This window comes from Trachinotus anak, unplaced genomic scaffold (assembly GCF_046630095.1).
Source record: "Trachinotus anak isolate AG129_WGS33_773 ecotype Australia unplaced genomic scaffold, CSIRO_AGI_Tana_v1 ptg000008l, whole genome shotgun sequence".
Classification (NCBI taxonomy): Eukaryota; Metazoa; Chordata; class Actinopteri; order Carangiformes; family Carangidae; genus Trachinotus; species Trachinotus anak.
Window position 1 is genome coordinate 27738208 of NW_027273859.1, and position 14931 is coordinate 27753138.

General features: G+C 40.0%; 1 protein-coding gene across 7 annotated transcripts in view; it reads right to left on the reverse strand.

The window, feature by feature from the left end:
• Positions 1 to 3052: 3052 nt before the first annotated feature.
• cfap299 (cilia and flagella associated protein 299) overlaps positions 3053 to 14931 on the reverse strand; it is a 76852-nt gene continuing 64973 nt past the window's right edge. For 6 of the 7 annotated variants that reach the window (XM_071483954.1, XM_071483957.1, XM_071483958.1 and 3 more), the window contains 2 exons: positions 6860 to 6989; positions 3053 to 4285 (listed from right to left, as the gene is read on the reverse strand). In XM_071483954.1, coding sequence (XP_071340055.1) covers positions 4193 to 4285; positions 6860 to 6989 — 223 coding nt within the window. In that variant the 3' untranslated portion in view covers positions 3053 to 4192. The other variant, XM_071483960.1, reaches the window with a different exon arrangement.

A 14931-nucleotide genomic window follows, 5' to 3' on the forward strand; every position in this document is an offset into this window, starting at 1 on the left:
GAGTGGGGTTTAAACACCCCACTCTGCCGACTTCCACCCCCCGCCACTGGGGCTTCTCTTTCAGGGGCACTCGGGAGGAAATGATTAGGGCATTTCCCCGCCCTTGGACATCTGATGGCAATAATATTAGCATGCCATGTCCTTCATAGCAGTCAACACGCTGAACGCATTTAACCCCTGCAACTGGGCGGAGATGGACAGGACAGCAGTGACGTCAGCTGGAGGCAACTCAGAATAATCAATCAGCAAGTCAATCAATCAGTGCACTTTCCTTCACACCTGTAGTCCACAAGGCGGAAACAACAGAGATAAACTAGATAAAGATATGGAGTTAAAATATGTTCATCATTACAGTAGGCTTAAATTAAAGTGAGACATTGACTGTTTAAACTTCTCAGATCTGCTTTCATCCAAAAAGATGAAGTGCAAAAAAATATTTAAAACAAACCAGGGCAGACATGGTATAATAATAACATTAGAATGAGTTAACATTGTTAGGTAGCATAATAGCATGGATAGGTTTATACATGTAGGAAACGATAATAAGAGAAAATAATAAAATGAAGTGAGGGAACTTAAACTGCGTCTGTCTTCATGAATGTCAGTGTGAGTTTGAACATTAGGCCTGTTGAACAGTGTGAAGGGAACATGCCTGAAGGTCTGGTTTGTCCTGTGGAGGAACAAATTCATTAACTGCACTGAAAGCACTCATCACTCATTATGAATGATATTTCTTACTTGTCGGCTGGTGTTATACATTTTAAATGACAGGAGCTTTTTCCAGTGCTAGAGTTTAAACTGCAGTTGCTGTTGTTTCCTATTTAATTTTTTTTTGGTTTACAGCTGTTGTCAGTGCTGTGTTGAAAGAAGGACTAAAATAAATCAACAGAATCTGTTCAAACGAGTGTACTGAATGAATTATAACAGGTTATTTTTTTGATTATTTTTCATATATTAAGTTTTGCATGCTAGGCAATCGTTTCATTTGATTCAGACTTAATCATTAGTATCTGGCAGTTTCATTGGAACAGCCTTCATATGTTCGGTTCCCATTATGTCTACTAGTAGGTTCAAAGGGCCGTCATCATCATCTTCATGCTAATAATAATCTAAGTCGTGGAAATTTTGGGTTCTTTTGTTCAACATTTACATTTTTTTATACAATTTTCAACATGTCATAATATCGTGTTTTTTCCTTCACATTTGGTTTGATGCAGAACTTGGCTATTTTGTTTTCATCCATGTGAGGCTCAAATGTTACTGCTAATGAAATGTCAAATACTTAAAGATGCCCGATAGTTGGAGACACCAAAATAGGGTGAAACTGGCTAAATAGTGACTCTACTATGTAGGGCCCAGTTTAGTCTGAATCCACCTCTTTACCTCATGTCGTGTATATTAGGGGCAAGTCAGGCCTCAAACTAATAAAACCACGCTTCAGTTAAAACCCCAACAGCTTAAAAGCCCAGTAAAAGAAATGAAGAGGGATATAACCATTTAAATTAGACTTTATTGTGAAATCATTACTGTTTACAGACACATGATCTGTCTGGGTGAGTTCCAGTAACTTGTGTTTTTTTTTAGGTTTGGTCTTCCACAGAGGTAAGACACATAAAAAAAAGTGGCATAAGTGATACACATGCTTGTCTGTGCACATCTGCTGTTTTGATTGGTGGGTGTTTGGAGTGACTGATGCCACATTCAGGGCAGCAGCAGGGCGTGCTGTTCCATCACTATCACCAGGCCACATGACTGAGCTGTGGCCTGTAAACCTGCAAACAGCTGCAGAGGAAGGTGAAATGTCCATTTGCCACCCGGCCAGTCTGAGCTCTCACCTCCAACAACACACAAAGCAGATAGTGAGATAGTCGGGTGGACAGTTCATCAGTTGTGAAAGTCCTCACCTTGAGGTTAAATCTGGGCTTCTACAAAGGGGTCAAGGAAGAGATGACATTCCCAACACAATCCTTCTGTCAGATTCAAACGTGCTTCTAATCCTTGCCAGTCCAGTTTGTTTTGTTGAAACCATAGCAAAGACAAACCAGTCTTTCCAGAGTCTTTTTAACATGAGCAGCTCAAAATAGACAAAAAATATATCTGAAGACATGCTACAACAATAAAAGCACATTTGGAAGACAGAAAAAGAGAAAATAGATTACAAAAGCACAACCTTTTCACCTAGTTTATCATGTCCTTAAGACTTCAACAAACCATGAATCCTTGAACTCACATCTTAAAAAAAATTAAAACCAAAAACCAAAAAAAACTGAAACCACTAACTAAGACAACCCGAAACCAGACCCCCATCCCTCAAACCCCTGCTTTGACAGAACCAGAACCCATATCCCTGTGTCAATACACATATTGTTTCAATGAGGCCAATGAGGTCCAATTCAGTGCAAACAGACAAACAGATGCAGCCAGCGAAGGCTGCTCTGGTATCAGGGTGGATGAGAGATGTTAGAGTTTTTTTGTTAGAAAGAATGTATTTGTTTGTAACCTTGTAACTTTCAGAAATAAATTTTAGCACAGGGGGAGTAGGGGACATGACTAGAAGGGCATACTTAATATGGTTGCCAATAATTCAACAGTTCGGGAAATTCACTTAATTGTTTTCTTGTAAATAGTTAGATAAAAAAAAAAATAGCACTGTGGAGACAGTTAGCCTAGCTGTGTCTAAAGGTAAACAAAATACTGTTTCAAGAAACAAAATGACACAAACTTTTTTTTTATGTGCATTAAACAAACAAGACGTAGATGTTAATTCATGAGCTTCAGAGTTGCTGGCAGGTGGATTTCATATTTACTGAACAGACCAGTGGCGCCTTAATGCGCAGGCTTACTGTGCCTCCAACCAACCAGGGGCCTCACGAGAGATAAGCTTAATTTCTTTTTGTCTTGAGAGGCCCCTGGTTGGTTGGAGGCCCAACCATAGGTGGGGCTCCAAATGTCTATGGTCCTGGGGCCAACATTAATGTTGAGGTGACCCTGGTGCAGACATCCAGCTCTCAGAAAGCAAATAAACATATTTCCAGAAATAATGTCAAAACAATTCTTTCAATTACTTTTATTTTGCCATTGAAAAGTGATTTTGTTTTCTGTTGTGTCATTTTTGTGATATCATCATAAGAAAACAAACTTTTGCAACTGAACATCAACACCTGACTTTGTTGAACACCTACATTTACAGCATATTGGGAAGACATTGAGGAAAGTGGACTGCTGAGACAAAAGCTGATGTAAGTATAAAGATGGATATCATATTCCTAAATGGAAAGTGTTTTTTCTTTGTGTCTGGTGAGTCTCTGCAAAAAATGTATGAACATATAACTAAAGTCCTGTAATTTGTTCGCTAATAGATACAGATAATTTTCAGTTTCATGTGGTGGAACAGATTCCTACCATGTGCTTCAATAACAAAAGCTAAAAAATCCAGAAATTAAAAAGTCTTCTGTACTTCCTAAATAATTTCTAAAGAAGTAGAGCTGTAGAGTTGTCTTCCATTAAAAAATGTCAGAGTGAATGACTAATATGTAAATGATAGAGCACTTTGATGTCCTGTAAAGTGTGCCTTGCATCTGGGAACACGCGGAATGCTTTAAGCCCATTACCCATTCTTCCAGTCCAACTGGAGCTACCGCAGCCTGGGGGAGGACATAAAAGCAACCCCCATCATCTTTCAAAGCTCTTACGCCTTTAATTTGTTTAGACAAACAGCCCAAAACATGCCAGGCCAAACCATGGAACGAGCCCGGGGTCCCCAAGCAGGTTCCTGCCCCAAACTAAAACTGCTGCTCAGGGAATGTCAAACAAACTGAGCCAAACTGGGCCTTGGTCTTTAGTAAGAGCAGGAAATTAAAAAAAAAAAAAAAAACTGAGGCCAACTCTAAAATAAGATTTTTGGTGTGTAATAGGACTAAAATGTCACATAATCAGAAGTAACATATAAAATGTTAAAATATTTGCAAGGAAACATCCAAGTTTTCACACTAGTCCACCCACTTCTTCCTCTGGGAATCCTCAGTTTAAAGCCATTTTTTACTGCAGCACCTCCACCCAGATGGCATGCATGATATGAGGGGAACAGTTTGTAAATAATGGTGCAACTACAGCTACTCGGTCAAATTAGAGGCTTCCAGTGCTCTCCAATATGTGCCATATGTATGAACGTGTCAGCTGCAGCCTCTGAAGCTTAGACTGTCCTGATGTTGTGGTCGTAGATGACGACGTGGATGTAGAGGTCCGACTGCAGCAACGTCCTGTTGGAGTCCTCACCAGGTCCAGACTGGAACCCAGCACAGAGGCACAGCAGTTACTGGGGCTTGTTTGGACAGTGTTAGCTATAGTGTATAATGGTGCATTCAGACTAAATGCAAAGTGAATTTCCACTTTGCTTCGTCCGTGTAAATCAGTGTTTTTGCTGTGTTTATTCATCAGTCTGAACTTGGACTGATCTCAAATTTTAACGAGAAATCGAGTCCTTTCTGTTATTTTGTTCCAGTTCTTTGCTTTTTCTTCTTAACAGGAAAATGTTTGCTCAAGCTAACATTTACAGGCCATTGGATGCATCAATTCACGGCACCACTTGTGCCTTTCAGTTGACTTTACATTTACATTTACACTTCCTCTAAAATTTGCTTCACTGTCAGTCTGAACACACCGTTATGAAAGGTTAGTTAAAAAAGCATTAAGTCAATTTTAGCCATGATGGTCAAAATACAGCAGCCACTTAAAGCTGAAACATGCTTCTCTGGGCTGCAATGTGGTGCATTGTGCATGGCTGTCTCTTTTATACTTGTGTGTACAAATTATGTTTTTCTCCCCCATTTTGAACCTCCTGACAGTTGAACCCATTACCTTGCCTGATGCACAGGTCTGATTCATTGTTGAGATTTTGGAGGTGTGTGCAACGGCTCCAATCCGAGTCTCTACAACCTGCAGTTACCCATAATACCCTTCTTAATACTATTTGCAAAGACTTTTACGGTATCTTCTGAGAAGCACAATTCCAGGTTCAGCTACTAGCTGTTAGATATTCCACTTTATAAACAAGCTAATTGATAACTTTTTCTATCTGCTATTTAGTGCTGGACAGGTAGCGTACAGTGTGTGTTGGAATTACAAAACCTTTCCTGTCACACAGAATAATTAGATTCAAGGTTAATATAAAAATATCTCTTGAAATAAGTTTAAAATGTGAAAGCTGCTATAGACAGAGTGTGTTAGCGATTAAACAAAACCACAGATATCCAGAACACATCTCTTTATAATAACAGGTACATTAAAGGGGAGGCCAAATGCAGCATAATTTGACAGTGACTATAACTGTTCATTTTCCAAAGATGTTTTGTGTTACTTTGAAAGACCAAACTGACGCGGCCCCACCGCTAAGATGTGAAGCCACTACCAGCTGGGAGCATTTATTTAAGGCTAAGTGTGTCAAAAGCTTCTAGTGGGAGTGGATCCATAGCCAACCATTACACTCAATTTACACTTTTACCTCAAACACACTTGTGGGTGTCCTAATAAGTGAGGCAGTCTTCCTTTGCAAGTTCAAAAGAGAGTCAATAAAAATAGACCAATAAAAAAATGACTTCATAGTGACATTAAGAGAAAATAGGAATCGCTGGGTGAACTAAATGATAAGCATCTATTTTTACGGAAACCAAAATGTGTCATTAACACTCACGTCATCCGAGCAGCTTCCACTGTTCTTCAGACGTCTGTTATGAGGTTTTGCTTAGATTCAATCAAGCCATTGTCATAACTGAAATATGAAAACCCCCTCCACCCCCCCAACCCACTTTTTGGCGAGGACAGAAAAAGTGGTCACGGTATGACAAAGGCAGAAAAACAAACAAACCACCCAAAATGAGTTGATGTGAGCCTTGATTCTGGAAGGTTCCCCTGCGGATCTGCGGCCACATGAGCAGCTAGTGAGCTCATGGTGGGTTAAAAGCCGGATGGTTCTGCGCTGCTCCGTGCCGAGCCAACGTGGGCTGAGCTGAGCTGGGATCTGGGCACAGGGGTGGTTTGCTGTGTCTGGCTTCCTATGCCTTCTCTTGTGTTTTTAATAGACAGCCTGGTCGGGGCGGTGCTCGACCGCAACTAGAACACTGTGCTGCCATTTTGGCGATTGCCCTCAAAAACGCAGTCCCCACAGCCCCGTCGGCAATTTCAAAATAGTTCAGCCCCACAAGCTACTTCCCTACCCCCCCAGCAGAGAGGGAAACTGGAGAGAAAAAAAACACCGGCTGTCAGTCGTTAGTCTTCCAGGGCCCCTGTCAGACTGCGAGTGTGGAGGAAGCACCTGTCTCGACCCCTTGATCCTCAATTCTTTGTGCAGGTGGAAAGCAAATATCTGTCCCTCCCACCAATTTCTTTCTCCCTCTCTGCAAGTGCTTCTCTGACAGTTTAGGCTCCCTCTGAAAATTACTGTCTCATATCTGGGTTCACCTAAAAAAAAACTAGGTAATTAGTAAAGATGGCAGAAAGGTTTCAACATTTTTGTATCTGATGGTTAAATCCAGAGAGAGTGGGAGAAGGTCATGCAGCAGAAGGTCCTGGGCCACACTGAACACACAGGGTGTTGTGGGTATAAGGCGAGTTGGTCATCTGAGCCACAAGGACAATGAAATTAAGTTTTTAGATAGTTTTAATTATTTAAAGTTTTTAGATATTCCTGGGACAGTGAAAAGGATTTGATTAGAGTTTTTTTTAACCTATAGCCTCTTTGCTGTCCAGGGACATTTTTATTGCTGTAAAACAGGTGAACTGAAGTAATTAGCCAGACCATTTGTCTCCCATGGGCTTAAAAACAAAGCAGGACAAAAACAACCACAAAAAAAAATTAACCTACCAAGGGGTCCACATTCAGGATCTTTTTGTCCCTCTTATTCTTGAAGAGAAGGCCATTAGGGTCATCATAAATCACCTCAAAGTTGGGGCTCGAGTTGGATGTGGACACCTGTGTCTTCCAGTTGTAGTAGCTGCAGAAAAAAAGGCAATAGTAATAATTGGATGACTGAGGGGAAGCCATTTTTGTGCTTATGGAGACAGTCAGGGGTTACTTCTGCACTGGTGCTCATCGTCCTTTAGTGATGACACTAAAGTTGTTTGGGAAGAATTACTTGGAAAGATTACATTTAGCTGTTTAAAACCACTAGAGGCTACCAAGTAGTTTTTATGAAGCACTGTCTGTGTTGCCAGCCATTGGGTTTATTTTTGCTCTTTTGGGCCCACACAGACGTTGCTTAAGAGACACATTTGAAACCCATGCATTTCAATGAAAGGATTCAACCCATAGATTTCATGTAGGGTGGGGGAGTGCTGCGGCGTGGTTTTATTTTTTTTATTTTTTTGTTGTCAAATAAAAACAGTTGAAAATAGGTCAGCTTCGGATGAGAAACTAAGAAAACCAACCTGTATTGTTGCTGACTTTGCATTCTGTCGTTCCTCTCGCCTTGTGTTGTGATGCACCTAGTGTCTTCAGAGCTCCTTAGGTTTCACTGTCTAAAAAGGGGCCTTAAATATACAGTGTGGATGTATACAACCCCCCTTCCAGACATATGTGGATGACATGTTCCAAACACCCACCAAGTGAAAACAGCTAACAGTCACTAACTTTCACTTAAAATTCAAAAGCATCAAGACTTTTGTCATAGGCTGGCCTGTGATTGTCTTGTTGCATAACTGCAGCATAATGCAGGCGGGCAATGCTGCAAAATGTCTTTATGATGTGACACCAGGTGCTGTAATACAGGGCCAGAATCACAGATATTGCAAACAGATACTCTTTACGACGTCTGTGTGTTCGTCCCATTCTCATGAACATGATATCTCAGTAATGCCTGAAGAAAACTTCTTCAAATTTGGCACAAACATTCACTTGGACTCAAGGATGAACTGACTAGATTTTGGTGGTCAAAGGTCAAGGTCAAACATGTTTAGGCCATAACTCACAAATTCATACACTAATTATGATGCAATTTAACTCAAATGCCTGTAAGAATGAATAAAGTTATAATCCAAAATGGGCGAAGGTCAACTTCACTGGACATCATAATATTCTGAAAAAACACATCTGACTATTATTCAATGCTGCAACTCAGGAAGGGGATATTGCAACAATACTTCCTGCAACTTGGCTGGTTGGTGGAGGTATACAACCACAAGGCTGTAATTCTAGTTAGAATTAAAAATGTACTTTCGTGTGGGGGAGAGCAGTGTGTCATGATTTGTGGGGTTTATGCATCATCAATAGGCTAAATCTTAATACATTTTAATGACCACTAAAAGATTTGTCCAATGTTAGCAATCATTTTAAGGAGTGGCAGAATCTATAAGTGCCACCAGGACACCTGGGTTTAATGGCCGGTAGTTAGGGTGTGCTGCACACGTGTTCATGTTTGAGTGTCCAGTGGAGAAACAAAGAGTGGGTGCACATGTGTGTTCACGACAGCGGAACATTGTTTGCACTGAGAGTTCTACTCTGAAATGAGTCCAACGTAGGAGAGAGAAACTAGAACCTGCATATTGAAGCTGGAATCAACCTTCAAAAATGAAAATGTTAGTTTCTGTAGTATCGATATTTAGGGATTAATCTGCCCACCCCTACACCATTACACAGAGAGAGAAGATAGGTGTGGCTCTATTTTCAAGTCATAAGCAGAAATGCAAGTCAAGGTGGCTGAGCTTTGCAAGGTAAGAATATTTTCTTGGATTTCAAATAGGACTCAATTCTGCTCCAAATGTCTGTAATGTTTTGAATCTAACATCTCTTTTCAAAATAATATCAGAAAAGAAAAAAACATGGAAATAACTGATGCACAGTGCAAGTGGTTTGTGCTACCTGACCATGTGGCATTCTGTTTCTTTGGATCATCTTTACTTCAAAATCTCACACAGCAGGAGGCTTTGAAACAACACGAGCGCCACATCAAGGTCATGACTCAGCATGTTTCACGGAGGGGAGAACTCTTCACAGATTACTGAGCCATTTGAACCATATCGATATGCAACAGCAGCTTCAATAAAGGACCTTTGCTTTGCAGAAGAGAAAGGAAAGCAACCTGCAGAGTTGTGTATCTTTTTGCAAGAGAGGGAGAGAGAAGGTACAAGTCTGTTTCCAATTTGATCTTGAGGGCGCTGTGTCGGAGTTCGCCAAGCCCAGCATTAAAGTAAAGCTGTGGGTAATAAGCAATTGAAACCAAAGAAAGGGTTGAATTCCAAAATAAATGGCCGATTAATTTACAGCATCCGATTGGATCCTGCTATGCTTTTAGGTTTTCTGTTATTTTTGACACCACAGAGCAATAGTGAGCATGTTTGTGAGTCAAAGGGACACTCATAATACATTAATATGTTTAAAGAGGATATGATTAACATTTTACTTTGACAGAGCACGGATCAAGTACAGATTCCTCAAGCAGTTTAGCAAGGACAACCTGTTTGTTAAAGGAAGAAAAAAATCCATATCCATTTGATATCCCTTAGCCATAAATTCAGCAGATCTTCTCTTTGTGTTGACGTGCATCACAATGGGGCTGGTTGGAGAATTGAAAACATCTCATTATGGTAGTGTTGAATAGTGTATTGTTCCCATGTTAAGGCTGAATTCAGCAAAACCTTTGAGCTGAGAGGGGCAGGCATGGAAATGAGAAAACCAAAGACACAAGTCTCAAAAATTGGTTAAACTCTGTTAAAAAAAAAATGAAGTGAGGCCAGATTCAGCGTAAGTGCTCTGTCTGTTTTTAATTCATCAGACTCATTGGAAACATCTTTATGTACCAAACCACTTCTTCTTTGTACTGTACAAAATTTTGTTAATTTATTGCTCTGAAATGTGATATATACTATGACACCTTATTTTGAAGTGCTATACAAAAAAAAGCAAATTAATAGTATTACTCCATGACATGTTTGAAATCATTATCTGTATTAAAGGCCCCATATTTTACACTTTTCTGCTGTTTAATTTGAAGTGTTGATAACAACAAGAAGATATATTTGTGGTTTTAAGAACCAAAAAGACATCTCAGTGTAGTTTCACATCTCTTCTCTCAAGCTCCTCTCTGGAGCTCTGGTAACAACCAGTCAGTCAGCCAATCAGAAGAGAGACTCCTCTCTGACTGAGTGATTGAATAAAAATATAGCAGATTTCAGGTAAACACTCAGAGAATCCAAATCTTGCAAGGTCGGATGGTGGGTCCCGGTGGGTGGGGCTTGGGGCATGGCTGGGAGTGGTGAGTGCTTTATTGTGACATCACAAAGTTCCAGAAGTCTGGAACTTTGGCTGGTTTTAAGGCTCAGTTTCTGAATCCAGGCTGTGTGCATTTCTCTGTGGACTGAGGCTTTGATACTTTCACAGTATTAATTTAGAGCCTAGACCTGCTTTATAATCACTAACACATGGACATCTCACTGTATACTATATGGGACCTTTAAGAAAGGTTTTTAGAAACAAAAAGATCCGTCAAGGTTTTTTTAACATTGCAAGCAAACATGCAAACTGCCAAAACTTAACCAATAATCAATAACACAACTGCGGTAACAGGCCTGAATGGTGCTATAGCAAGTGATAAGTGTCTTATAGAGCTGTATCGTACCTCCACTTGTGTCATGCCGAGGCACTGAAGGTTGCTTTAGTGGCCACGGCTATTCCCCTGCAGCAGTTTGTGGTCCAAGAACAAAGTTGGACCTCAGGGAGGAAGCTCAGTGTAAATTTGGGAAGAGGTACGTTGTGTTGGGATGGGGAAGGGGGCACTGAGCGGTTCTGAAGCTGCAGCAACAAGTTGTAAATTTGGGAACATAACGTTGTGGAGTGGTGCCAGCAGGCTGCAGGTTATATGGCACTTGCTGCGATGCTCTACTTGAGCCAACCCATGATGAACAGAAAATATAAAGAATTAATGACCTGCACTGTGTTAAATACATCTCAAAACTTAAATTTATTATCAGACCTCTGAAGCCTTTGAGATATTTTGGCTGTTTTGCCGGTGTAAAGATGTGTTCTGCAGGACCTGTTTCAGAGGTAATCTCTAGTGGCACATAAAACCTGTTTGCAAATACCCATTTGCATTTGGGCTGTAAAAATATTTTCTGACTGCAACATATTAGACATGCTCCCTACAAATTACAAGCAAATGTGTAGTTCAGGCAACATAAAAACATGCCCATATGGCCTTTCCAAAACCCACAGACCCCTACTATGCAATTTTGGGAAATGTAAATACTTATTTTTTGCAGACTGGAATATGAAAAGGCTCAGGTATTCCAGCCAATAACAAGAGCAACTGACTTTACTGCTCACTGCATGGTTTTCCTAGATTGGCCAGAATAGTGGGAAAAGATCTATCTCTGTGTTGCCTCTGGAGGTTTGCACCAAGACTGAATATCTTGACCCAGATCTAGACCTACAGCCACCTCCTGTGAGAAAAAATTCAGTCTATTTGTAGACCACATTTCAAGACAACAAAGTGCTGAGCAGAGACAAAATTACTATTACATAATTTAAATGAGATGGCTAAACAAATAAAAATTCAAATGCAATACAAAAAAATATAAAGACATGGTCTAAACTGCGTAGAACACCATAAGCACATGTTGATGGGTCTTTTCTTTTAAAGACTTTCTCTGACACACTTGGGGCTTGGACTTTGTTTTGATTGGTCCGGACTTGAGACTTTCTTTGACAGTTAAAATTAAAGTCAATTAGATTTGACTGATGAAGAGCTAAGGTCTTTAATATCCACTTCTTAACCCTTTCAGCTTCACCCAAATCAGTTATTATTGATCAGCAGTCTTCTGAATCAGGGTTCACATCAGCAGATGCAACCGCAAACTCAAAATGTTGGAGTGTTTTTTTTTAATAGGTCAGTGTTGCTGACCCACATCTCCAGTCTGGTTTCATTGACTGGACTCCAGGTTTGATAAATCCTGACTCCAGTTAGCTTTTGTTGATGTTGTTAGCCATGGGGTTCATATACACTGTGAATGTGTGAATTATGTTTACAATATGGACAGGAACAATACAATGATTTGTGTGTTATTAGTTAAAATATATTGTGTTTGTTCATGATTGTAACTTAGATGAAGATCTGATTTGAATATAAATGGAGGTAATTCCAAAGAAGGCTTCACTGACATTTTCTCACCACTTTACATTTGTATATGACTTTAAACTCAATGAATTTCGGGACATGTGACAGTGGATAAAATCTGATGCGTCAGATATTGGTCAACCACCTCCTGCCAGCTGTCCGAGTAATCTTCCTCTCCAGGAAACACATGCACTGGACGCCTCTGAACAGTACACACTGTGTGGGGAAATACAGTGATGCATAAAATTATAAGGTATGATAGGACGAGAGGTCTGGCATTTTTTTTTCAAGTTGCCAACAGAGCTGAGTAAAGCAGGTTGAGAATAGACTGCAATGCCCCAATTATGAAATACAAATTGAGGTTTTTCCCTTAAAATTATATTGTCTGAGACCTTCTTTCAGACATATGCGTACTTCTTCTTTTTGTAAATTAGATCTGACAGTGTTTCAGTGACTATTTATACCGAGATGCCATACAACAATTAACATTTTTTTGGTCAACCACTTTTATTCCATGGTGAACCGCTTACTTTTGCTGGAGAAATGGGACAGATGTGAGATATTTTAACACTGAACATGAAAAAGACTGACGGAAAAAATTTTTTTTTTTGAAGCAATGCCGAGAATTTCGTTCATATGTTACTTGGATGTGTTTATTGGCTCCACCTCCCTCACTGTCCCATATGAACTGTCACCAGGGCAACTAACTGCACGGTCAGTGCACATTTGGTCACAAAGAAAGCTCCTGCAGCTGGATGGCACCACACCCAGCACATGGACCAGTAAAAGTGTGAGAACCTGGATTTGGTGGAAACAATGACGGTGCTCCCAGCACCGGTTCCTGGTTCCCTATGCATTTACCATGGCTATTTGACACGTGCACTGTGTCCTTTCACTTTCCACAGTTACTGTGCTTAGCTCTATTGTTATCTCCAGGCGGTCATTTTCCAGGGTAATGTCAACAGTCTCATTATAGGGCTCAGAGGAGCTGGACTCTCTGTGCTGGATGATATATATCATAAAAGAGCAAATACCTCGAATGTGTATTCGCTCAGTTTTTTTTTCTGTAGAGGCTGAAGAATAAAAGTCCAGTAACTTTTTCTGAAGTTAATGTTTCCAGTGTAAATCACAAAAAAGGCCTCTTCAGTGTTGAGAGGCAGAGGGTATAGGGTTGAATTTACTTTTAAGACTTGTGGGGGTGTCATGGGCCTGATTTAACGGCAAATCGCAGATGGTTGACAACCCTATTATCAAACCCATATCCAACCTACACACACCTTCAATTCATTTTCCTGTTATTTTTCTGGTTTCATCTGGGATTTCCTGAATATAAAACACATTGAAGTGTGCCTGCCCTTACGGGTAATAAACAGTAAGCACTTCTGCGCTCTGTCATCTTTCTTTTATTGTTATTTTTGCTGTTTCACGAAAATTACTGACGTAAAAAAATTAGGGCAAATCTGATTAAAGTAAAGAATACTTGAAAAATCTGACCGAATATCAGATTAAAAACAATCACTGGTACAAAAATCTGATGGAAAATCAGACTGTGCCAGCACTATCATAAAAATTTGTTTACTTAAATGGGTGCATAATTAAGAGCTTCGGTGGGTTTTAGCCCCATTTTCTCCTCATCTTTGCAGGAAATATTTTCATTTGAAACGGAATAACTTTTGACCGTCAAAAATAACTGACAGATTATTCAATAATAAAAATAATGCTTAATTACTGGCCTACAATAAGTCTCTTTTTGCAGCAGAAAACACAGAGACATAAAAGACATAAAATCGATGGGTAAAGCAGAGACTGCTTTGTTGTGACATCACAAAGTTCCAGAAGTCCTGACGGCTGGTTTTAAGGCTCAGTTTCTGAATACAGGCTGTGTGCATTTCTCTGTGGACTGAGGCTTTGATACTTTCACAGTATTAATGTAGAACCTAGACCTGCTTTATAATCAAAAAAGAAATGGACATTTACTTTTATACAAAATGGGACCTTTAGCAGAAATGGATAGTTAAGCTAAATATTGTCTATAGTTAAACATTAAGGTCAATGTGGGGGTTAGGTTCTTATTTCTATGTTAAAAATGTCAAGATAAACACACATGAGCTGCTTATTTTGAGCACATTACAACATATACTCACATCATAATTTTGCATATTTCATGTTGTTTTACTTTGCTTTCAAGACCTCTATCGACACATGCACACACACACAGACCAGAGCCTTTGGGTAATGCAGTGAGACAACTGGGTATTGTCCTGTATTCCATTTGTCAAGAGCTCAGGAGGCTAATAGCACCTTCACTAAGAGAGGTCAGGGGTCAGCCTCTGTTTGTTAAAAGGCTCCCAAGGAAAACAGGCCACCGGCCCAACATCTTCACTCATATTCAAAGAATGCTCACTAATACAGCTTATCAGTCCGCTATGATAACACGCTGATGAGAGATTTATGGCCACAGATAAGAGTTTGTGTCATTTGACAGTCCTCCTTTATATGTGAGACATGCAGTCACTATTTCAGATGTTAGATGTTAATTACATGGACAGAGCAGCCAATCAAACTTGGCAGGAGGTCTTGGAGGTAGTGCTGGTGGAACACTGAGTTAATCTATCAAACACAGTCCAAACAGTATCAGCACTCAGAACAAACAGTCCGACTGGATTTAACCCCTGAGGATCCAGCTAATAAAGTACATGTGCACCATGTGTGAAGATCAACACACATGACATGGAAAGTTTTGGCTTACCAGCAAATATTTATCAAGCTGGCAAACACTGCTGTGACAGAATTTCCCACCAACCGCCATTAAAGCTCGGACACAATGCTT